Source organism: Oncorhynchus mykiss, chromosome 8 (genome assembly GCF_057628025.1).
Source record: "Oncorhynchus mykiss isolate SJ-2025 chromosome 8, ASM5762802v1, whole genome shotgun sequence".
Classification (NCBI taxonomy): Eukaryota; Metazoa; Chordata; class Actinopteri; order Salmoniformes; family Salmonidae; genus Oncorhynchus; species Oncorhynchus mykiss.
This window is the reverse complement of record NC_143029.1, coordinates 75,611,577-75,637,548: the sequence shown is the minus strand read 5'-3', so window position 1 is coordinate 75,637,548 and position 25,972 is coordinate 75,611,577. Positions and strand designations below refer to the sequence as shown.

Below are 25,972 nucleotides of genomic sequence, written 5' to 3'. Positions count from 1 at the left end.
CTATGAGTGCAAGAATGGGTATTAATCATGTCTCCTTGTCTTGAGATTTTCAATTTTTTTTGTGATGAAAAGATGGTCTTTCCCAAGAGGCAACTTTTGTACATAATACACTGGATTGAAAAGCTGTATATTTGTCTAACAGGCATATATTGAATCAAAAAGTGCAATATTTAACCCAATAACAATCAATTGAGAATGAGGACATTGTCCCACACTAAAATAAAGTATGTTTTGCTGATTCTTGATCTGTGCCTAATGGCAACGTGCACATGGGTCCACCTAAATTGCACCTATAGCTATGTTGGACTGTAAAACCTAAATCATATCTGCTCATACACAGCCACTGAGGGATATAATTAATACACGGCACTGTCTCCTGAGGCATGTGTGCTCTCTGCTGGAAAAAAAGGCTAATTGCAGGTGTGTGTTTGCTTATATTCCAAGTTCATAGGTGGTACTGTGACACTTTTAGCTAATGCACACACTTCCGAGGATAGAAGAAGAAGATGCAGCGCATGAGCGGAATAAGTACGTCACAGGGTTAGTAATGCCGCGTTCAAAACATCTGGGAATTGGAAAAATACGTGGTCAAATCATGACTTCTGTGATCTTCAGGTCGGAACACTAGAAAGAGGCCATAGTTCCGGAGTTGGAATTCCGAATTGGATGACTGTTTACATTTATTTTCCATAGTCGGAGATCGTTTTTCCAGATTTCCGAGTTCCTTTGAACGCGGCATTATACCAATCTGAGTGTGTCACACAATTATAGTCGTTATGGCAGCCCATGCTAGTGAGCTTGAAATTGCTAAGAAAAATTTAACAGAAGCAATTGGTGATAATGTCAAACAGTAAGTATGCTACCGTTGGTTGACGTTATCCTTACACGGTATGTTTATTTTACTTTCCTATTTCGATAGTTGGTTTAAACGTCTACAAATAGATAGCAAAGCTAGCTAACGTTAGCTGTCTGCAAACGGCTATGCAGTGACCAGTGTAACCTTAGCTATCTTACTGAATGTTTATTTCCTCAATTGCATATCTTTTAAAGTTACTGGGCGAACTTGAAGCTGTGGTTCAAACAGAAGATAAGCAAGGAAGAGTTTGACATCGAGGCTCGTCGCCTTTTGGCACAAGACAACGGTTAGTGCAGATATTATTCGACATTCTCTGTTTCTGTGTGTTGGACCTAGCTGGTCCGTGGAGCCCTGCATCTTTCCATTAACCTCGTTTTTAGTGACTGGCTTCATTATACGTTTGTTACTCACCAAAGTCAAGATGTTACTAGAGTGCCGATGAACTTTTCTCTGAATTAGCGAGCTGTCGTTTCGTTAGTCCAAAATACTTTATTTACCGGCACTATCCATGCGTCTGATCGGCACAACGACCAGAGCTACAGTTCAATGCAAAAAAAAGAAACAATTTCAAAGCTAACTCTCCCAATTTTCCACCCTCTCAGTTCATGTCCACAATGACTTTCTCCTGGCCATTCTCACTCGCTGTCAGATCATCATCTCCACACCAGGTAGGTTTTCCAATGTAGAATGTATCGATATCTTAATTGAAACAGTTTCCTCACATCTGTATTTTTTTATTTTACCTTTATTTAACTAGGCAAGTCAGTTAAGAACAAATTCTTGTTTTAATTGACGGCCTAGGAACAGTGGGTTAACTGCCTTGTTCAGGGGCAGAAACAACAGATTTGTACTTTGTTAGCATAGGGATTTGATCTTGCAACCTTTCGGTTACTAGTCCAACACTCTAACCACTAGGCTTGACCACAAACCTGACTGCAACCTCCTCCTCTTTTCCAGAGGGTGCTGGATCTTTGCAATGGGCAGGTGGCTCAGCCTCCAAGCCTGGCAAGCCCGCCAAAGGAAAGAAGAAGTTCTCCTCCAGACAGAAATTTGATGTGAGTTGTTAATAATAATGTATTAATTTTGCTTTTCATTATCAAGAATAATCTCAGTTTATAAAATAGAATAGGGGGGAAAATATATGGATATATCTCTAATGAAAGTAACAATCAGTCCAGGAAGAACGGTAGGCCAGCTGATAGAGATTAGTCTTAAGGCTTGCTTTAAAAGCAGTCTGAACGGGTGGGTATAATTTGTGGAACGTTCCAACAGGAATCTGTTCCAAAAACTTTGAAGTACAAGGTTGCCAACAAATGCATACAAAGTAACATGATCAATTCACCTAACGTTAGCTAAATAGCTGCCGAATAGGCATCAACTCATCACGTATCTTATTCTTAATGTTTGTCAATAGGCTACCAGAGTGAGGACAGACATTTTTCAGAATAAACATGGTGAGTGAAAAAATATAATTAATTAGCCCACTCCCTACCCGGTATCATTCTGCCGCTATACAACTTTATATGCATTGTTTGTTGGCAACCTTGTTATTTACAAAGTTTTTAGAACAGATTCCTGTTGGAACGTTCCACAAATTATACCCATCCCCCTGAACAGCCCTAAGATTATCTGGAAGTTCCATAGGCGTGGTGCGTGGGAGGAAAGGCCACAGTCGCCCATTGTGTGGAGCCTGGTCCTAGGGGCATGGTCCTAGGAGTAGTTTGGTGCGTGGAGGTTCATAGGGGGAGAGTAGGTCAGACAGGTAGGTTGGTCTGATGTCATTTAGGGCTTTGTAGACCAGGAGGATAATTTTTTATTAAATTATTTGAGGAACAGGTAGCCAGTGGAGATCAGCAGGAATGGGATTGATATGGGTAAACTTTTTTTGTTGGTCAGAATCCTTAACACACGTGTAACAAAAAAGTGTTTATAGTGTTTATAAAGAATATTGTTGCCCTTGCATAATGGGAGGTGGCAATAATATATGGTTTAGATCATCTTTCTGTTGAAGTATAATGCTGTGTGTGTGTGTGTGTGTGTGTGTGTGTGTGTGTGTGTGTGTGTGACCCATGGCATCTTCAGCATCGTTTCCAGCCCCAGAACCCTCTGAGTGCGGCCCAGCCATTTAGCCCACGGGAGGCTGGGGGTGAGGAGGACGAACTGAAACTTAGTGCCCATACCTTGCTGCTGCCCACCCGTGGCCAGCTGGAGGCCCGCATGATGGTCACCGCCTTCGAGCTAGGCCTAGACAACGTCATGGAGGACGCTGTCAGCACCATGATCCACGCTGTGGAGGTATGTGTGCGCTATACTGGTACAAGATATGAGAAGGTTTGTAGAGTTCCTGTTTTCAGTCTAGGGCTTAATCCCAATTCCCCCCCCCTAATCCTCCCCATCGTTTGAGTGTCCCTCAAATGGAGCAACTAGTGGTAGGGAGAGATATCATAACCCTAGGAAATGGGACATCTCTACATCATTGGCGCACAGCAGAAACCGGCAAAGGATTGTTTACCACACAATTCATTGACGTCAAGCCTTGTTTATCAATGCATGTACTGGCGGCAGGTAGCCTAGTGATTAGAGCATTGGGCCAGTAACCAAAAGGTTGCTGGATCGAATCCCAGAGCTGACAAGGTAAAAATCTGTTGTTTTGCCCCTGAGCAAGATAGTTGTTCAGGGGCAGTTAACTGACTTGCCTGGTTAAATAAGGGAAAATTAATATGTTCTTACCATATGAGCAACAAATGAAAGAACTGCAAAACAACAATGTGCCCTAATCTACATATCTTCTGGCTTTGGTTCAATGTGGAGTAGTACTGAAGTAGGACTTTAATTCCATAATAACAGTTTGACAAGTAACAGTTGCATTTTCTTCACTGTCATTTTCTGCAATTTCTTGGGGATTAATGGTTAACCAGTGGAAGTAATTAAAACTGTTCTGAATTAATATTTATACCAAACATTTGTGTCCATATAGAGATTGGCTACAAAGCTTCCCATCCATAGAATATAGTTTTTAAAATGTTTTTATCCTGCACTACACAAGTAAGAAAATAGTTAGCTACGTTACTTCAGCTACATTGCATGACAAATATTGTCAATCTCTAACGTTACTATGAGGAAGATCAATGATTTGAATTTGAAACATTTTTTTTTTTTTAAATGACCAAGGCAAGCTTACAAAAATTGTTTATTCAATTTGGGGTAAATGCTTTAGCTAGATTCTTTACATCCACCGGATTTCACAAGGTGACAACCTGGTTTGCTCAGGAGTCCCTAACGCATTAAACACCATGAGTTACATTCATACACATGTCAAACACCATATAGCTAGCTATAGTTTCTCCCATTCTTCCCTGCAGATCCCCTCAAGCTCTGTCAGGTTGGATGGGGGGGAGGCGTCGCTGCACAGCTATTTTCAGGTCTCTCCAAAGATGTTCAGTCGGGTTCAAGTCCGGGCTTTGGCTGGGCCACTAAAGGACATTCAGAGACTTGTCCCGAAGCCACTCCTTGTCTTGGCGGTGTGCTTAGGGTCATTCTCCTGTTGGAAGGTGCCAGTCTGAGGTCCTAACCTGCTCCATAGCGCTTTTCATCAAGGAGTTCTCTGTACTTTGCTCTGTTCATCTTTCCCTCGATCCTGACTAGTCCCACAGTCCCTGCCGCTGAAAAACACCGTAGGGATGGTGTGAGATTTCTGCCAGATGTGACACTTGGCATTCAGGCCAAAGAGTTAAATTTTGGTTTCATCAGCCCAGAGAATCTTGCTTCTCATGGTCAGTCTTTTAGGTGACTTTTGGTAAACTCCAAGCGGGCTGTCATTATTATTTTTTTTTAAATTGAACCTTTATTTAACTAGGCAAATCCGTTAAGAACAAATTCTTATTTGCAATGACGGCCTAGGAACAGTGGGTTAACTGTCTTGCTCAGGGGCACAACGACAGATTTTTTTCCTTGTCAGCTTGGAGATTCGATCTAGCAACCTTTCTTGAAGTCTTGTTATTTTGTGACATTAACGTTTAAATCCTGTAGTAATTTGACTTAAGCTAACACATCGACATTAAAGTTTTTAATTCAGAAAGCTAACGAAAGAGACTATCGTCGTAGCCAACAGTTTTCTACGTAGCTCTGCTTTTTAAACCTGTCCTTGCGCAAACATTATGCTTTTTAAACCTGTCCTTGCGCAAACATTACTGGTCCAACGCTCTAACCACTAGGCTACCTGCCGCCCCGTCATGTGCCTTTTACTGAGGAGTGCCTTCCGACTGGCCACTCAACTATAAAGGCCTGATTGGTGGAGTGCTGCAGAGATGGTTGTCCTTCCGGAAGGTTCTCACATCTCCACAGAGGAACTCTAGAGCTATGTCAGAGTGACCATTGGGTTCTTGGTCACCTCCCTGACCAAGGCCCGTCTCCCACCGATTGCTCAGTTTGGCAGTGCGGACAGATCTAGGAAGAGTCTTGGTGGTTCCAAACTTATTCCATTTAAGAATGATGGAGGCCTATGTGTCTTGGGGATTTTCAATGCTGCAGATATGTTTCGGTACCCTTCCTCAGTTCTTTGCCTTGACACAATCCTGTCTCAAAGCTCATGGAATGGTTTTTGCTCTGACATGCACTGTCAACTGTGGGACCTTGTATAGACAGGTATGTGCCTTTGCAAATCATGTCCAAATAATTGAATTTGCCATAGGTGGACTCCAAGTTGTAGAAACATCTCAAGGATGATCAGTTGAAACAGGATGCACCTGAGCTCAATTTCGAGTCTCATAGCAAAGGGTCTGAATACTTATGTAAATAAGGTATTTCAGTTTTTTTTAAATTAAATTAGCAAATAATTCTTAACCTGTTTTTGCTTTGTCATTATGTGGTATTGTGTGTAGATTTAGAAATGTTTTATTTAATCCATTTTAGAATAATGCTGTAATGTAACAATTTAGAAAAAGGGAAGGGGTCTGAATACATTCCGAATGCACTGTAGCTTGATATATAGAAATTTTCACAAGTTAACGTTGACAAAAATATGCATAATCGTTTGTTTCTACATTAACTAATATATTCCTCTTAACTACATTTTTTTGCATGATTTGTTATGAAGTTGTAATTACTTACATTTGCTTCCATCCTAGTGTTTTTGTTTTTTTGGAAGCAACTCTCCAGCCTTAAGAGTTTTGGGAACCTCTCAGTCTGTGACTCGATAGGAAGTCTGCATCTCTCTTCACTTTGTTTGGAAGGCCAACTGGAGGGCTGAAAAGGCACTACGCCTCGCCCAAAGTTGAATTTGGATCCCAATCTGACTCGATGGGGCTCACGGGATCGTGCAAAACTGAGGGGGGGGTGTGTATTGGGATTGAACCTAGGACAGATTATTTTACGCTTTGATATATGCTTTGTCTTCCCCCTTTGTACCCCCTCCAACATCAGCAGTCCACTCAGGATTCTCTAGGTTACTACTGTATTTAACCTGTTGTCCCTCCACTACCACAGAACCACCTGAAGGATGTGCTGACTGCCGTGGTGTCCAGGAGGAAGGCCTACCGGCTGCGTGACGGACACTTCCCCTACGCCTTCGGCAGTCATGTCACCCCACAGCCCTACTTGAAGAACAGCCTGGCTGCCTACCAAATCGTCACTGAATGGTAAGGAAGTCAGAGGGCAACTGTCTGCAGCTCTCCACTGTCATCTACCTAACATCAACTAGAAGAATGTTCAATTAAATATCTAACTATTTGTGTCAATGAATCGCAAAGAAACTGAAACGTAATTACAATGCTATTAGAAAATTACATCATGGTAAGCAGCTGACTAGAATAAAGTGTAACCAATTGTTCTGTTCCAAGTAAACTTCCAGGGTCAACTTTAAGGGCCATTTATAAACATCAGTAGTAGCTAGCTAAATGGTTGTTCAAACAGCATATTGTGCTGTATGTGCATGAAGCAGAAGTAGTAACAGTTAGGTGAGGCAGGATAGCTGCCAGTACAGCACCCTGCAAAAAGGATCACTGGATATAGGTCCGTCAAATACCTATATTTTAAATTTACAAATGGCAAGGTGCAAAAAGGGCAACGTAGAGCATCATTTTTGCACCATTCTGTAAGGTTTTCTTGTTATTCCAAGAGAGAACTACTTTGCGGTGTTGGGGGCCAGGCAGCATTTTATTTTATATCAAATGTATTTATATAGCCCTTCGTACATCAGCTGATATCTCAAAGTGCTGTACAGGAACCCAGCCTAAAACCCCAAACAGCAAGCAATGCAGGTGTTGAAGCACGTTGGCTAGGAAAAACTCCCTAGAAAGGCCAAAACCTAGGGAGAAACCTAGAGAGGAACCAGGCTATGAGGGGTGGCAAGTCCTCTTCTGGCTGTGCCGGGTGGGGATTATAACAGAACATGGCGAAGATGTTCAAATGTTCATAAATGACCAGCATGGTCAAATAATAGGTCTGGGACAGGTAGCACGTCCGGTGAACAGGTCAGGATTCCATAGCCGCAGGAAGAACAGTTGAAACTGGAGCAGCAGCACAGCCAGGTGGACTGGGGACAGCAAGGAGTCATCATGCCAGGTAGGCATGGTCCTAGGGCTCAGGTCCTCCGAGAGAGAGAGAGAAAGGAAGAGAATTAGAGAGAGCATACTTAAATTCACACATGACACTGGATAAGACAGGATAAGTACTCCAGATATAACAGACTGACCCTAGCCCCCTGACACAAACTACTGCAGCATAAATACTGGAGGCTGAGACAGGAGGGGTCAGGAGACACTGTGACCCTATCCGATAATACCCCCGGACAGGGCCAAACAGGAAGGATATAACCCCACCCACTTTGCCAAAGCACAGCCCCCACACCACTAGAGGGATATCTTCAACCACCAACTTACCATCCTGAGACAAGGCCGAGTATAGCCCATAAAGATCTCCGCCACGGCACAACCCAAGGGGGGATGCCAACCCATGACTAATAGATTACCTTTATGCTCTTGAATCAATGTCCGTACTGACCCGCTGTCTTTCTCCTCGTCCCCCAGCCCACCTCCCAGTGCGTCTCTCCCTGCGGGCCCACCCCCTCAGGTGTCACCAGACAATACTGAGCAGCAGGCTGCTCTCCTGTTGGCCTGTTCTGGTGACAGTCTCCCTGCGCCCCTCCCTCCTATCAGCATGTTTGATCTCTTGGAAGCGTTACAGGTGAGGAGATTGCAGCTTCAATTGGCTGTACCATCCCATGATATACAGTGGGGGGGAAAAGTATTTAGTCAGCCACAATTGTGCAAGTTCTCCCACTTAAAAAGATGAGAGAGGCCTGTAATTTTCACCGTAGGTACACTTCAACTATGACAGACAATGAGAAAAAAATCCAGAAAATCACAATGTAGGATTTTTAATGAATTTATTTGCAAATTATGGTGGAGAATAAGTATTTGGTCACCTACAAACAAGCAAGATTTCTGGCTCTCACAGACCTGTAACTTCTTCTTTAAGAGGCTCCTCTGTCCCCCACTCGTTACCTGTATTAATGGCACCTGTTTGAACTTGTTATCAGTATAAAAGACACCTGTCCACAACCTCACAGTCACACTCCAAACTCCGCTATGGCCAAGACCAAAGAGCTGTCAAAGGCCACCAGAAACAAAATTGTAGACCTGCACCAGGCTGGGAAGACTGAATCTGCAATAGGTAAGCAGCTTGGTTTGAAGAAATCAAATGTGGAAGCAATTATTAGGAAATGGAAGACATACAAGACCACTGATAATCTCCCTCGATCTGGGGCTCCACGCAAGATCTCACCCCGTGGGGTCAAAATGGTCACAAGAACGGTGAGCAAAAATTCCAGAACCACACGGGGGGACTTATTGAATGACCTGCAGAGAGCTGGGACCAAAGTAACAAAGCCTACCATCAGTAACACACTACGCCGCCAGGGACTCAAATCCTGCAGTGCCAGACGTGTCCCCCTGCTTAAGCCAGTACATGTCCAGGCCCGTCTGAAGTTTGCTAGAGAGCATTTGGATGATACAGAAGAAGATTGGGAGAATGTCAGATGAAACCAAAATATAACTTTTTGGTAAAAACTCAACTTGTTGTGTTTGGAGGACAAAGAATGCTGAGTTGCACCTAAAGAACACCATATCTACTGTGCAGCATTGGGGTGGAAACATCATGCTTTGGGACTGTTTTTCTGCAAAAGGACCAGGATGACTGATCCGTGTAAAGGAAAGAATGAATGGGGCCATGTATCGTGAGATTTTGAGTGAAACCCTCCTTCCATCAGCAAGGGCATTGAAGATGAAACGTGGCTGGGTCTTTCAGCATGACAATGATCCCAAACACACCGCCCGGGCAACGAAGGAGTGGCTTCGTAAGAAGCATTTCAAGGTCCTGGAGTGGCCTAGCCAGTCTCCAGATCTCAACCCCATAGCAAATCTTTGGAGGGAGTTGAAAGTCTGTGTTGCCCAGCAACAGCCCCAAAACATCACTGCTCTAGAGGAGATCTGCATGGAGGAATGGGCCAAAATACCAGCAACAGTGTGTGAAAACCTTGTGAAGACTTACAGAAAACGTTTGACCTCCGTCATTGCCAACAAAGGCTATATAACAAAGTATTGAGAAACTTTTATTGACCAAATACTTATTTTCCACCATCATTTTCAAATAAATTCATTACAAATCCTACAATGTGATTTTCTGGAATTTTTTTTCTCATTTTGTCTGTCATAGTTGGTGTACCTATGATGAAAATTACAGGCCCCTCATCTTTTTAAGTGGGAGAACTTGCACAATTGGTGGCTGACTAAATACTTTTTTACCCCACTGTACTTATAGCCAAAAACATTGATATTTTAATTGATTTCCTTTTCACTTGCATTCAAACAAACTCATTATTCTGTCTAATAAAAAGGCAAAGCTGAACAGAAGGTATTTATGTAAATGTGTGTGAAATCAAAAAATAAACAAACTACTTTATTGCTAATGTATATGTTGTTCCTTGATGTAGGTCCACCGGGGTGTGATGCCCTCTCACACCATGTATGCCCTGAACATGGAGCGTATCCTGTCCCGACTGTGGCACCCAAGTCACGAGGAGCTGGAGCAGGACCATGTGCACCGCCAACGCCACGCAGGGAAGGATGGCCTGCTTGTCAGCTGAGACACACGGACGGTCAGGTGGACACGCAGACAGGTCGTGGTTGGGTAGGGCAGAGACAAATGGAGAAATGAACACAGTGTTGAAGCACCTATGTGGGCCCTATACCCTGCCTTGAAGCAGAGTGAGAGGGAGAGGATGATCTCTAAGACTGGATTAACACTCCACTAGGGAGTGCAACCAATTCACCACGCAACACAACTTTACGCTAGTGTCAATAACGTTTTAGAACGCTTGGTGGAGTGTAAACCCAGCCTTAGATGCATATCGGTGTGGAAGACTCACAGACCTGTAATGTAGAGAAAGAAAGGAAGTCCCAGTGTTGTGGTATGGTCACAGACATGGCTTGTTAAGGCACTAACATGTCTACACACATGCACACACAGCTATATCTCTCCCATAACCTCTGACTGTTTTTTAAATGCACTGTTAACAAGTTTGGGTGCATTTCTGACCTTCGGGTGAGTTTATTTTGTTAGTTAATTTGTCAGTGTTACTTTTGTATTTCCCACACCTCTGTGAACAAATATTGCGGCCACTTTTATTTTGATATTGACATGCTCTTGCAGAATTATGCCTGAACTACACTTGGGTCCTTGTTTACTGTATTTTGTCACAGCGATGCATGCATCACAGTATGTATGCAAATGTGTATAAATGTTTTTTTGTATTTTTTTCACCAATTGTTTTTAATATCAGTCAAAAATTGCTAAATGAAATAAAAAATATATTACACTTCTGTTAACACAAGTTTTATTGAATACATTTTTTTCCTATTACATGTTAATAATTTGCCAATTTTTAATCTTCAATTAAGAAGTAATCTTCCATTGTAAGTAATCTTCCATTGTAACTTCTATTAATGAAATAGCGTATCTATTTCTATGGTGGAATAAAAATGTGTCATCTTTGGGAATAGGTGTGTAGAATGTTCCCCCTCATTACTCATGTGCACTTGAGCTCTGTAAAACACCACCAGTGGTATGTCCAGAGACTGAAGAGGAAGTGCGACACCCCGCTCTTGTTTTCTTCGGTTCAATTAACTAAGTAGGCCAGACACAGCTGCTATAGAGCTTGTAGACCTAAAAAACAAATGATTTACCTCTGGTTGTTCAGCCTTGGGCAAAATTAATGGAGAAAGAATAGTTAGTCGGTTAACATGACCTTTATGAACTATGAAGCCTTTTATGTGAGTTTGGTCTTACATAAAAGCTTCAGTGTAAAAAAAAGCCACGTTAGCTGATGAAGATCTCATATAACAAAATGTATAAGCTCCCCTAAACCTGTGTTTACCCCACCTTTTTTTTAAGCGTTTATCAAAAAAAACTCACTTTTCCCGTAGGCTTTGTTCAACGATCCATAGCGGAGTTTCTGCCTACAAAAAAAATCTAATAATGCTCCCATTTTTTTTTCAATGGTAAACGGCCTGCGTGAACTATCTTAATTTTTCCACCATCTTTGGTAAGACTACTAGGTCTACTACCGACCAGCATTTTCAACAGAACACCGTATTTTAGGCACACTTTCGCGAATCCTACCTCTTTTCCTAACCTTAACCTGCTACGTTAATTCTCCTAACCTGCAACGACAAAGTAACTTTGGTATCAAAGTGCCGTGAAAAGAGTGTCTCCAACACCCACCCGTCATAGACAAGGTAGCTGCTCACAAAGCTCTCTTGCCATATTTGGCTTGCTTGCTGCTCATTTCCGACACGATGTCGTCCAATCGTTTGTCGAGGAGTACGGTCCACTACCAAGCGTTTACACTACACAGAAGTGACTCAATGGTCTGTCTGTCCATATTTCACTATCAACAAACATTGAATTAGTTCACTGTTCATCCTAGGCTGAACTATTGACCTATTTACCTGTCAATAAAACGACATTGAAACCCCCATTCTGAATAATTATAACCGCGACAATATCCTTAATGAGAAGTTTTATTCCACGTTATATTTTGTCGTTTATACATACATTTCGCATAATAGGCATAAAAACAGTTATGATAAAGTATTAATTCAGATCTAACATTTGTTATACCCCTTTCACAAAATGGTATTAATGTGTAAATGTTAAGAAAGTAAGGAAGTTGTATCAGTCCTAGTAGCCTAGCCTACACACACCTGTGAGTCAGTCCTTTTACAAGGTGTGTCAATAACGCAATGTCTCATATAGTGTTACATTGTACAACTTGTTGCTGGTGAGAAAACTCAGTGCTCGACTATTTACATACTAGACAATTCATAGGACAACAGGCACTGGCACTGTTTGTTGGCCTTGGCCACCACTAGCCTAATTATTCCACGAATAAGTGTATATTGTCCCCACTCTGTCAGGCGCAAAGACGAAGTAATGTATCACGCCTCTAGGAGCTGCGTTTGGTCCCACAATGAAATGTCTCTCGCTCAAAGCGCAGTATTTGGCCGTTCAGAACGCCTGGAGCTGCTGCGTCAATATGAGTTGGCACCCGCTGTTAACGTGGTCCATGACCTTCTGTTTGAGCAGTGCCAGTTCGTCCCGGAGCACGTTGGCAGAGGAGACCAACTCTGTGTGTTGGGTCTTCAAGTTTTTGACCCTGTCCTCCAGCCTCGAGATCCTCTCCAGCTTCCTTTTCCGGCATTTGGACGCGGCCACCCTGTTTCTCAAGCGCTTTCTCTCGGCTTTTATCCGCTCCTGGCTCTCCATGTCGATAGGCGACAGCGGAGGGGTATCGCCGCTCATCTCGGGCACCGTCTGGGGCTCCTCTTTGAATGACTGTAGCCGAGCATGCTGTAGCCGTGGATGCTGGGGTGGCCGCTGGGGCTCGATGTGGGTTTGGGACGGGACGGCCGTGTAACTAGCGGAGGAGTGTCTGTCGCCGTTAAGTGCCGACGCAGAGCTGACAGCCCGACTGAAAGTGCCCAAATTTGTGTATTCAGGTGGGTCGGGGCGCACGGTGCAGCTGTAGGGTATAGGACTGTCCGACACAGTAGATGAGGGTGCCATGTTGTTGGCAGCATTGGCTTGAGCGTCAGAGCTGCCATTGGGCATATGCTGTTGATAATGAAGCTCCGCGAGCGCCTTTACGAATCCCTCGGCAAAACCCTCTTGCTCGTCGGTGATGTTCTTGGGACAGAGGAACTGAGTTGGGGTCGGAGTCGTCAGCCCATTGCAGGACTGGATGATAAGCCTTTCCAATTCAGGGGAAGCCAGTTTTAATAATCCCACATCAGGGGATGTCAGGATGTCGATAGCTTTCGCCCGCAGATGAGGTTTAAACATTTTAGGGTCGTTGAGGTTCAGTGTCATGCTCTGCTTCAGGGTTTTCGGGTTAAACCCATGATATCCGCCCACTGCGCCTTGCTGACCATTTATAGATTCGTCATATAATGTAGCTTCCATCTTGGTGGGCATCAATTGACGGGCCTTTATCGCGAATATAATTGCTGGAATAAAAATCCAAACATTAAAGGTCGAAATTACAATAAATAATATGGAGTGATAAATTGCAATCTGATGTCCCCAATCTTTTTACAGTCCTCGGACAAGTAGTTTTCGAATTTCAACTCGGAGGACAACTCCTGATGTCCGATGTGGAAACTTTTCTTGAGACTTTATAAAACAATAGTATCAAACAAACAAAATAACTTTACTTCCTCAATCGATAGGCGTCTTTGTTTCAATTAGGATTGAAAAAATATTCGATTCGCCTATTGAAATAAGGTTTTTCTTCTTTAAGCAGATACTGTGTCTGACTCGACACAATGTAGTTTCTACCACTTCCAACGTGGAGACGAACTTTATCCACTTCTAAGCTGCTGCTATACTGAAAATAACAATGATGTCATGTATGAGGCTTCCTATTGGTTTGAGATGATGTGATGGGCGTTACTTTTTTAATGACATGCATGTTGCGTTGACAACCAGCCATATTCCCGCCTCCCGCAAAGGCTGATGGGATTAGGTAATGCAGTAAAAGGAACGTTGTCCTCTGGGATTACGTTTTGTTTTTGAATATCTTCTTACCCGCTTTATTTTGTGACCCAATCTCAGTCAGGTTGACCAAATTACCTTTTAAAATCAGCTTTCACAGTATTTGCTTTCTTTCTTTTGCTCTTTGACTTTGTGGGTGAAAGCATGGAAATGTGATATACTTCTGGTGCGTGTGACAGAGTGATGGTGGGCAGGGGGGTTGTTTTGTTTTTCAGGTGATACGTTATGAAGGGGAATGATCATGTTCAAGTAAATATCAAATAGAACATTGTGCCTCACATTTAAGGGGTGTTTGGTGTACAGAGTATAGGTATAACAAACTGTATCAACAATGTGTTCCTTCCTACACTGTAATTACACAGTTACTACCATGCAACTACATAGCCAAGGTATTACCATTACTGAATGTAAAGTGGAGCCAACTCTGTAACTTTATTTTTCATGAAACATTTCCCCAAATAGGTGTAGTCTATGGTTTATTATATTTATGATTTTCATGTGCAGAATGTGGAGAAACTCCTTCCAGTTCCAGTAGAGCTCACTGGGCTTCAAAGAGGTGCTCCTCAGTCTCAAGCAAACTGTCTGACTGATAGTGTTGGTATTGTGTCTCTGCTCGGGCCTTGCCGTGAGCTTTAACTCTGTCTGCTCACTCCTTGCAATATTCAACACATTCTATTTAACCCTGACTATAAATAAGTGGACAGACTTCAGCCACAGGCCACAAACTGAGGTTAACCCTGAAGTGACATGCTTGCCCTCAGGTTGCCTTGACGGCACAACAACCACCACCATTTGGAGGTATTTGACACCTTCACTTGGAATTCCAGATTGGGATTTTTAGGAAAGTCTGTTCCTCCTATCACAATAATGATACTAACAACAAATGGGTTCAATGACAACGTTCCAATCCCACAAACATGTACACAGTCACAGGGACACACCAGATGAACACAGGCCAAAAAACAAAAACATGTGCGCATGCTCTCTCTCTTTCTCTCTCTCTTGCCCTCCCTCCCTCACACACTCATGCATTCTCTGTATGAAGCTAGTAGTACTTGAGACTAGTTTCACATCAGTCCCTCAGCAGCAGCTCCCTATAGAAGATAAAAGAGGTTTACACATTTCCCCCAGCACGCACCTGTGTTTATAACTGTAGCGGGGAATTTTCCTATCAACCTACCGCTGACCCGGCCATACTTCCTGTTTCTCTGTCCCTGTTTCCTGTCCAGTGGCCTGATGGGTAACCTCTAGATAACACCACCTTCCTCCCCTGGCTCAGCCAGCTGCTTCCACTGCATGGAGGTTTCTAATCAAGAGTTTAGTTTAGAACCCGGCCCAGCTGCTACAAGCCGTCCTTTGTTGTAGCGATGGACCCTGAGTACATGAAAACACTCTTCCTGTCTGTGCTCTTAGCTCAGACCAAAATGTGGAGAGTTCACTTAGCATGTGTTGATCATAAATAGAGGAAAGTTAGATTACTCACTCACCAGTGTGTGTGTTAAACATGTCTACAGTGTTTGTTAAGGACCATCTGTTTCTTCCTGTCCTGCTGCTCTGTTTCTCTGTCCTCTCCTTCCTCTATTCTCCCTCTCTAATAAAATAGGGGTTTCTTGATATCCTCACTTTAGAAATTAAACTAAAATTGTAAATCTGATTTAGTGGGCTAGTGTAAATTCAGATTTGTGTGTGTACAATGACGAGCTGCCAGTGTTACAAACTCTCAGTTGAACAAACCAAAGAGATCCCCGCTGCCTGGCCTGCTATACGAGACCATAACGACTTACCATTTTTGGTCACTAACGCGTTCCGTTGGAAATCAAAGTACATTTCGCTAATCATCAAAGAGTGATTTCGTGGAAGTTATCGACATAAATTGTGATCTTCGAGGTCAGGTAATGTATCGAGCAAGTTGTTAAAGTTTCGTGTCGGGTTGACCCTGTTTAAATCAAATGTTTATGGAGTCGCTTTTTACACCATGAATTGTCAAATGTACCAGACTGAACCGAGACCGGAATGAAATATAACAAATTGATTCAAAAAATGTAAAAGCAACATTGTATCACTTTAACGATCACTCACGCATAGTGCAACACTTTTAGTACTTTCACACTCTATCAACAGGAAAGCGACATGATCCCGTTGCTAGTGAATATCTATCTATACTGTTTTAGGCGTAGTACACTATTTCCAGGGTTGGGGAGTAACGAATTGCATGTAATCCGTTATATGTAAAGGATTACAAAAACGGTAACTGTAATCCGTTACATTACCAGCAAACATATTGTAATCAGGTTACAGACACTTTTGAAAAACGAGGATTACTTCGAGGATTACATTTCAATTCAGTAAGGATGTTTGCGGGAAAAAAATCTGACACTTCTCTGTTTTCCCAAAGACATTCAAATCAGCATTGAAAAAAGGCGCAAATGTAAATTTGTTCCAGTTGAGCGAGTCTGACCACAAGTCAGAGAACACTATGATGACACACCAAATGGGTACACTATGATGACACACCAAATGGGTTTGATGGATCGCGGGAAAAGAGCAGGAAAATGTTTTTGTAGAATACAGTCCAAACTATGTCTTCCAATGGTGCGACTGCTGTCGGCATCCAAAGATGATCCAATTTGAATAAACGCTTTGAGGGAAGGTTGACAGCAGTGGTTTGGCCTCGGCGATACGGATGCCACTTATTATTGATATCTACATAGTACATTGATGTGAATCCTGCTCGCTCATTTAGTCATGCAATAAAATGCAAATTAATTACTTAAAAATCATACAATGCGATTTTCTGGATTTTTGTTTTAAATTCCGTCTCTCACAGTTTAAGTGTACCTATGATAAAAATTACAGACCTCTACATGCTTTGTAAGTAGGAAACACTGACGATTTTGCAGGTTATCAAATACTTGTTCTCCCCACTGTACATACAGTACCAGTCAAAAGATTGGACATACCTACTCATTGAAGAGTTTTTCTTTATTTTTACTATTTTCTACATTGTAGAATAATAGTGAAGCCATCAAGACTATGGAATAACACATATGGAATCATGTAGTAACCAAAAAAGTGTTAGCAAATCAACATTTATTTTAGATTCTTCAAAGTAGCCACCTTTTGCCTTGATAACAGCTTTGAACACGCTTGGCATTCTCTCAACCAGCTTCACCTGGAATGGTTTTCCAACATTCTTGAAGGAGTTCCCACATATGCTGAGCACTTGTTGGCTGCATTTCCTTCACTCTGTGGTCCAACTCATCGCAAACCATCGCAATTGTGTTGAGGTCAGGTGATTGTGGAGGCCAGGTCATCTGATGCAGCACTCCATCACTCTCCTTCTTGGTCAAATAGCCCTTACACAGCCTGGAGGTGTGTTGGGTCGTTGTCCTGTTGAAAAACAACTGATAGTCCCACTAAGAGCAAACCAGATGGAATGGTGTATCGCTGCAGAATGCTGTGGTAGCCATGCTGGTAAAGTGTGCAAGTCCTATTCTTGAAGATCAAGGGATATAACATTTATTGGGATGACTGGAATTCTGATAGACTTAGTTTTTTTAATGTAAAGATATCATTTAATCGTATTATTATATGAAGTAGAAAGCGATGGGTTAGAAGAAGCCTACATAACCAACCCATAAAGTTAAATTGAACATCCATATATGGCCAGCTATGTAAACTTTAACATTGATTTATCCTGCAATAGATTTCATTCAGTTGGTAACATTCATTTTTGTCTCCTTTTTTAATTTAATTTTTACCTTTATTTAACTAGGCAAGTCAGTTAAAAACAAATTCTTATTTTCAATGACGGCCTAGGAACAGTGTTGCCCTGCCCTGCCTGTTCAGGAGCTCGGGGATTTGAACTTGCAACCTTCCGTTTACTAGTCCAAGGCTCTAACCACTAGGCTATTCTGCCGCATTCTTCTAATGCCTCTTAAGGGGGGAAGTAATCCAAAAGTAACGGAATGTAATTAGATTACGTTACTGATTTTGGGTAATCCAAAAGTGACATTACTGTTTACAATTTTGGACATGTAACTGTAACGGATTACATTTAGAAAGTAACCTACCCAACCCGGACTATTTCTTATATCTTTTTTTTTTAAAGAAACACAATAGGTTTGTATGTTTTAATTTAATCTTTTAGACCATAACCTATATGCATGTCTAAAAACAGATCCCTAGACATGCCATAAAAACCTTCTTCACCAGTAATCTATTTTTAATGATTCCGCTCTCTCTGTCCTGCAGGTGTTTTACATGGCTAGGTCGGACCCAGTAGAGTGGTACTATGTGGGGGTGGACGTGGGGACAGCCAGTGTGAGGGCTGCTCTAGTCACCAGGGAGGGCCAAGTAAAGACCACTGCAGAGGAGATGGTCACCATCTGGAAACCTCACTCAGACCATTATGTCCAGTCATCCACTGACATTTGGGCTAAGTGCTGTAGCACAGTCCGGGTAGGTGTTAGAGACTGTGTTCAGGTGTGACTAAAGTGCTCTGCAAAGTTATGTACTCTCCTGGAATTTCTTTAGTTATTGGCGTAGATTAGTATGATGTCTAACTCCAAGACCTTTTTGAATACTTTTTGATGTTTTGCAACGTTTTCGCACATTTAGCAGCAATACAAAACATAAACATCAACATGTAACCAACACCATATTCCTATGACAGAAAGTGACCCAGGGAGTGCAGAGGAATCAGGTCAGAGGGGTGGGTTTTGATGCCACCTGTTCCCTAGTGGTCCTGGACCAGAACTTTCAGCCTGTAGCTGTCAACCAGGATGGTGAGTGAGGGAATGATTCAAAATAGATTTATTACAGTTTTATTGAGTCCAACGTTTCAACTACGTATTTGTCAAAATGTCTCCTCCCCTCCCTGTTGCCATGTGTGTAGGTGAGGCTGAGAGGAACGTGGTGATGTGGATGGACCATCGCGCTGCAGAGCAGGCTGCACGCATCACCAGCACTGGCCACAGGGTCCTGAGCAGGGTGGGAGGGGTAATGTCACCAGAGATGCAGCCCCCCAAGCTGCTCTGGCTGAAAGAGGTTAGAGGTCACCCACTATAAGTCAACAGACAGTTTTATTGTTGGACACCGCTGATTGGCTAGTGCTGAGGTTTATTGCCCTGGTTTTATGTAATTTTCCCCTTACCCATAATTCTTTGGTCAGAACCTGAGAGCGACATGCTGGAGGGACGCTGCCCATTTTCTGGACCTCCCTGACTTCCTGTCCTGGAAAGCCACAGCTTCTCTGGCCAGGTGAGCTTTAGAACAGAAGGAGAGGGGGTTTGTGTGTGTGTGTGCGTGTTTGTGTATCTTGACCAGTCCCAGTGTGTGTATCAGACAGATTCTCCCTTATCCTTCAGGTCCTTATGTACTGTGGTCTGTAAGTGGACCTATTGCCCCACAGAAAAATGGGACACTAGCTTCTGGACAGCCATTGGTTTGGAGGACTTACTGGAAAACGACCATTCCAAAATAGGTGAGCAGAGGGAACCGGTTTTCAACATCAAGGGAGTTTTCCTGGATAAATTAAAGATAAATAAGAAATATCAAACTCAGCACTAGTTGGTTTTGATTTCTCAATGGGAGTACCTACCTGTGGTTGTTCTCTGCAGCCAATGTGTGTTTCTCCACACCCACCTAGGCAGTGTGACCTGCTGTCCAGGGAGCCCAGTGGGAGAAGGCCTTACCCAAGAAGCTGCAGCCGAACTGGGGCTGGACACGGGCACTGCAGTGGGAGCCTCCCTCATCGATGCCCACGCTGGAGGCCTAGGTAGACACTCATTCCAAGGGCCTCCTGTTTTTTTGTTTTTAGTCACAAAATAGTTTTAGCGAATACCACTGGTGCTTCATATTGCCGCTAACAATTTATAGATGAGAATATAATAAAAATATAGATTACAACTGAAGATGTTTTTGTGAGCAGCTCAGTTTGTTTGAGTTTATTATCATCACCTGGATGAGTCACTTAACCAGACCTTGGTCATCTGGTTTCGTTTAGGCAGTTAAACTGCTCATGAACTTCGACTTTTGACTCCTGCTGGGACCTCTGCTGATTACAATTGCATGGGGTCAAACGTGAAAGTTTAAAGCACTCCGTGCTGTTCTAAACCTTTGTACATGTCAGACATGTACATGCACTCTGCTCCTTCACCTCTGTGTGCCTCCTCTTCCCCACCTCCTCCCACATTTAAAACTAGAACCAGCTTGGCAAACATTATCCCAGCAGTAAATGTCAACCCTATATTCCACCGTGGAGGTTACAGACCCACTTCAAAGAGGGAAGATACTGATTTAACAATCCTCCATTTTGTGGCCCAGTCTCCCCATTGGCTATTATAAAACCCATGTTTTGGAATCATAAAGGATGTTTTATTCTGCTTGTCAAACAAATGTGTTCTTAGTGATAAAAAGAGAATAAGTAGAAGCCTTGTGCACAGCTTCCAAGGGGTAGGTTATGGCAGGAACAACTTAGAATCATTTTTTATTTTGTTTTAATACATGTGTTTTGGGAATTCTCAGTGAACTTTGCAAAAGGTCAAAACGTAGTGGAAATGTCAAGTAGGCAGGGGAATGAGAAATATAAAGAAATCCACAACATACTGTACTTGATAGAAATGTAAATGTACAAATGTTCTTGGTACATGACCTACCCACATTTTGAACCATGTAAATAATGAGAATATGGTGTGTTTTGTGGTTTCAGGTGTGATTGGTGCAGACGTGAGGGGGTTCTCCCTGCCCTGTGAGGACCAGCCAATCACGTCGCGCATGGCCATGATCTGTGGAACATCTTCCTGTCACATGGCGGTGAGTTGGTTAGACTTAAACAGCTCCTGTTGTCATATAATATAATATGTGCCACTTAGCAAATTTGATCTAAAGTGACTTATAGAACATTGACAGTGACAGACATATTCAGTATGTGGGGCCCATGCAGGAATCCAACCCACAACCCAGGTTGCATCTTAGCCAAGTATGTTTATCTAGCATGGCGAATAGTATTGCAATGCCATTGGTCAGCAGTCCTTGCTGGTGACCAATCATGAGGGGTAGACCCTGACCTGCTGCAGCCTCTTGAATCCTTCAGCTGGAGTCTAGTGTCATGAGTTTTAACATCTAGCTCTAGTAGGGGGAGGTGAGGGGGCCTGATGCTATGTTGAAGCCTCTATGTGTTATTCTGTCCCCATGTGTTCAGATCAGCCAGGGGCCCCTGTTTGTACCGGGTGTGTGGGGACCGTACCTGTCCGGCATGGTGCCTGAGTTGTGGCTCAACGAGGGAGGACAGAGTGCTACTGGAAGACTGGTCAGTTCAGCTCTGCTCCCCTGGGTCCTACTCTACTAGACCAGGCCTATTCAACTACTGGTCTATGGCCCTGCAGAACTGCTGCTCTTTCTTCTCTACCCAGTAGTTAATTGATCAATTCATGTCACCTATTGGCCCAAGAACCCATACACCTGGTGTCTCAGTCTCCTTCTCAGAAGGAGAAAAAGAAAACCAGCATTGCCTCAACCCTGTAATTGTGACTTTGTCCATGTGTGAACTGTGACCTGAAATAATCTGCTACATATGCATTATACACTGAGAACTGTCTGACACAGTAAGCCTCGATGACTAGCGTTGATCAAACCACATCCACAAAACCATAATGTCTCTTTTTCTTATTTTTCTCCGACCTCAGATTGACCATGTGGTGAAAGGTCATGTAGCCTACCCCCAGCTACAGGAGCAGGCGGTGAAAGGGTCAGCTATTTACAGCAAAATCATATCCGTTGAAACAACAACATACATTTCACATGGAATAGTACAGAATACACACTTAACATGAACCGCATACTCTATCCAGATATGTAGGCTCAGAATGCTTAGAATCCATATGAACCCACTAACCTACTAAGAGCATGGTGTAACTGTCTGTTATCACCTGTCCTGGCATGTCAATTAACAAACTTCTTGGGCAATGGGAAAACCAGTATTTCTCGCTCGTAAACATTTTTTACATTTTTGTGCCATCTTCTGTTGCGAGAAAATGATTGATTTACTATTGCTCGAAGACATTACATTGTTCCAATAGCAGCTGAGAAGTCAATTACTTGATACACTTCACAAAATAAATTCCCAATGAGAAACCACCTTTCTACACAAAGAATTATCAATCAGCAACATAATACAAAATAGGTTTCAAAAAGTGTAACATATCACCTTTATTTCCCTGCAGTGGGGAGCATATCTACAGTTACCTAAACAGACACCTGTCCTCCATGGCTAAAGACCTGGGGGCTCCCCTGGAGCTGCTGGCCTCCAGCCTCCACGTCTGGCCAGACTTTCATGGCAACCGCTCCCCCCTGGCAGACCCCACTCTGAGGGGCGCGGTGAGGAGAGACCACCTCTGGCTCAGGGATCTGATAGACTGCTCCCAGATCTGTTTATGCTATCTTGCCTAGTCTTATCATCATTGGGCAAGGACAATGACAATAGGAGTTGTCAATACACACTTTCTCACACATCATATGCTGCCACAACTCTAGTCTTTATTTAGACTATTAGTATCATCTACTCTGATGCCTAGTCACCCTGCCTGTTATGTACATATTTACCTCAAATACCTGGAACCCCTACACATTGATCTGGTACTGGTAATACCTGGAACCCCTACACATTGATCTGGTACTGGTAGTACCTGGAACCCCTACACATTGATCTGGTACTGGTAATACCTGTAACCCCTACACATTGATCTGGTACTGGTAATACCTGGAACCCCTACACATTGATCTGGTACTGGTAATACTTGGAACCCCTACACATTGATCTGGTACTGGTAGTACCTGGAACCCCTACACATTGATCTGGTACTGGTAATACCAGGAACCCCTACACATTGATCTGGTACTGGTTATACCAGGAACCCCTACACATTGATCTGGTACTGGTAATACCAGGAACCCCTACACATTGATCTGGTACTGGTAATACCTGTATATAGATAGCTTCATTCTTGTGAAAACATTTTTTTTTAAACTGCGTCGTTGGGAAGGGCTTGTAAGCAAGTATTTCACGGTAAAGACTACACCCGTTGACAAATTCTTTTTATTTTTTATTAGTATTTGATTTGAAAACAGCACAAACCGATCTGGGACCAGGCTAGGGCTCTGACCCTCTGGGCTCAGAAATCATTCAGAAACAAATGTCATCACACTATATAAAAGCCAATGAAGGGTTTTATGCCAAAGTGTCAAAATGCCAGACCTGTATGACTTTGCTTATAAATGATTTGTGAAGCATCTATTTAGTTCTTATGAATCCTTTATGAATGCCCAACAAAGCTTTTCTAAGTGGTACTGAAGGTGCTCTGTGTGTGTACAGGTGGTTGGGCTGCCATTGTCCCAGACCCTGGATGACCTGGCCCTGCTTTACCTTGCTACTGTACAGGCACTGGCTGTGAGTTTCACTACTAATAATCCATAGTGCTTTTCTGAAACCCCAAAAAGCTTGAATACTACATTTTAATATAAACATGTCACACATTACTTGAAATATGTACCTAGATTATCCTATCCTAAATGATTGTGTGTGGTTATGATAGCCAGAGAAGTATGTCCTCCCTGTAAATTGTAAAAAGGGCTTTATAAACTAATTAGATAGATTGATTGGTTATATATCGTAACAATCCCCTCCTGCCTCTCTCCTTTCAGCTGGGCACCCAGCATATCCTAGAGGCCATGACACAGGCAGGCCATGACATCACAACCCTCTTCCTGTGTGGGGGGTTGAGTAAGAATCCTCTTTATGTGCAGATACACGCCAATGCCACAGGTGGGTGATGGAGGGTGATCTAGTTTGTGTCCAGCAGCTGTAAAACATGTGAAACGGGAAGTACTACCTAACCTGAACTTGAGAAACACCCCCACTGAAAACTAACCTAGTTTATTTCAGTTGAGGTTCTGAATTCTTATTTAGAAATGTATATTTCTCATTATGAAGAGAGTGAGTAAACACTCCTATTAATTCCTTATTTGTAAAATAACTTAAGTGCTTATGAAGGGATGTAACAATACTGCGTGTTGTCTCCTCAGGGTTGCCCTTGGTGCTTCCTGCCCAGACAGAGGCTGTGTTAGTGGGAGCAGCAGTCCTAGGTGCCTGTGCTTCCCATGATTATAGCTCCATACTGGTGAGTGCAGAACACACACATACACAATAAACACAGCAGTAGAATATTTAGTTGGACATCATAGCAGCTCATTCCTGACTCCATACTACCATCTACTGGAGAGGAACTAAGGTAAAGGAGAAATGCACAGATTCCCTTGCCGTGTCTCAAGGAGGAGACTTGTGCAAAGTCTGGTGAGATGACATGGTGGCTAGATAGTTATCTAAAGAGAGGGCTCTGGGGGTGTCGCTCTGTGGCATTCAGCAGCATACCACTGAACACCGGGTAGTGGCTCACCCCATAAGCCAGACGTGCTAAAAATAAGAATGTGTATTATTGTTTGCACAGGGTCGCACCTGTCCCCTCATTTGGAGTCAAAGCTGCTCATGCAGTTGGTGCTGTCTGAGGATTTGAGCTAGGGATGACGGACTAGGGATGACAGGGCAGTGTGAACTATAGAGCTTATACAGAAGGATAACTATAAGGCCAGGAAAGGAGAATTGTACTGCCTACATACTGTATGTCACAAACTTCATAGACAGTTGAGCCTTCCCTTTTCAAACCAGGTGATGGGCTGTTCTCGACCTCACCTCTCCAGATCAAAACTCAATGTGTATGATTTATTGATCACTGCTTGGTTTATGAATGCGTGTTTTAGGAGGCGATGGAGAAAATGGCCAAAGTGGGAAAAGTTGTTCAGCCTGACCACGAGCTCTGGAGGTGAGATGAGAGACTGTCCTGCATCAGTGTTGGGTTTCTGTGGGTTGTGCTGGAGGCATGTGCTGGGTACAATGATGAATTAACATTAATGTTGGAAACATCACTACTGATATATGAAAGTATATTTGTTATACATTTTGCTCTAATGATGTCATTCTAATAATGTTTTTATAATGTTCTAGTATCTGACTAGAGGAACTGTTCTCTCTCTTAGCTTTTACAGGAAGAAGTACTCTGTGTTCCTGCGCCTCCATGTCCACCAGAGGGAGTACATGGCCCTTATGAATGACTGACTGAGAACCGCGAGGTGCCACTGTCCAGCCTGTTGAAATAGCAAACAGTAATCCCAACACTGAGGTTGGATTAGACTGAATGTAATATCAAGTAGAGACTGTGGATGCGACTATGATATCAGACGCCCCAAATGAGTTGATTCCAAAAATCAGCTGGACCCAGATATCCAATACACCTATTAGGTGAAAAGAGTCTGAACTCGAACGTGATTTATCAAATGCAAAATGATGGTGACACTATCCATCTTGAGTTGACGCATGCGGGAAGATGTAGGAAATTAATGCAATTTCCCAGTATTTAAGATGTGAAGTCCTGGCCTGAAAATCTAATATGGCCTACAGTACTATCCACAGGACACTGATAAGAGTTAAAAATGCACTGACAGAAAGTCAACCTGTGAAAAGCAATAAAACAGTCATCTTGAAATATTATGCAAGTTTATAAGAATTTGAAATTGTGCCCATTGTCACTTTTTCACACCTAGGCCTATTTGCTATCATGAATCCCTCTCTCATGTCCTCTCTTTGATCTCTCTATCACACACATTATTTATCTGATCTCCTCTTATCACATCTCTAACCTCTGATCTCATCTCTAACCTCTCTGTCCAAGCAGGCCGTAGAGGAATGTGTGTTCCTATTCCCTGTGCTGTACAGGATCAAAGACCATAGTGTCCTCTGATGTTGTCCTGGTGACACAGAGGAATGCTCAAATCCCACACAGCTGAGTTATTAGGACTGGTTCATGTCCAGACCCAATGGCAGATCATCCTACACCAACCAGACCTGTATTTGATTTCTGTCCAGCTATGTTACATACAGTGCCTTGCGAAAGT

General features: G+C 42.8%; 3 protein-coding genes across 4 annotated transcripts; 2 read left to right on the top strand and 1 right to left on the bottom strand.

The window, feature by feature from the left end:
- The first annotated feature begins 461 nt into the window (after window positions 1-461).
- tada1 (transcriptional adaptor 1) lies at window positions 462-10,740 on the top strand. Of its 2 annotated transcripts, none has more exons than XM_036986185.2 (8): window positions 462-850; window positions 1,051-1,142; window positions 1,459-1,524; window positions 1,814-1,911; window positions 2,939-3,151; window positions 6,341-6,492; window positions 7,882-8,038; window positions 9,846-10,740. In XM_036986185.2, exons 1-8 carry the CDS (start codon window positions 777-779, stop codon window positions 9,996-9,998), a joined length of 1,005 nt encoding a protein of 334 aa, XP_036842080.1. In that variant the 5' UTR covers window positions 462-776; the 3' UTR covers window positions 9,999-10,740. The 2 variants fall into 2 exon arrangements, with proteins under 2 accessions (XP_036842080.1, XP_036842081.1); XM_036986186.2 differs by having other exon boundaries at window positions 555-888.
- A 1,178-nt stretch (window positions 10,741-11,918) lies between these two features.
- LOC110530532 (transcription factor Jun) lies at window positions 11,919-15,055 on the bottom strand. The gene has a single exon (XM_021613694.3). The coding sequence runs from the start codon at window positions 13,385-13,387 to the stop codon at window positions 12,422-12,424; it is 966 nt and encodes a 321-aa protein (XP_021469369.1). The 5' UTR covers window positions 13,388-15,055; the 3' UTR covers window positions 11,919-12,421.
- Window positions 15,056-15,489: 434 nt separating this feature from the next.
- Window positions 15,490-25,568, top strand: fggy (FGGY carbohydrate kinase domain containing). Its single transcript, XM_021613690.3, has 16 exons — window positions 15,490-15,858; window positions 18,221-18,427; window positions 18,642-18,753; window positions 18,864-19,015; window positions 19,140-19,228; window positions 19,336-19,451; window positions 19,617-19,745; window positions 20,679-20,782; window positions 21,171-21,278; window positions 21,655-21,716; window positions 22,192-22,345; window positions 23,340-23,414; window positions 23,669-23,789; window positions 24,050-24,144; window positions 24,782-24,843; window positions 25,058-25,568. The coding sequence occupies exons 2-16, from the start codon at window positions 18,230-18,232 to the stop codon at window positions 25,134-25,136; spliced, it is 1,656 nt and encodes a 551-aa protein (XP_021469365.1). The 5' UTR covers window positions 15,490-15,858; window positions 18,221-18,229; the 3' UTR covers window positions 25,137-25,568.
- Window positions 25,569-25,972: the final 404 nt, after the last annotated feature.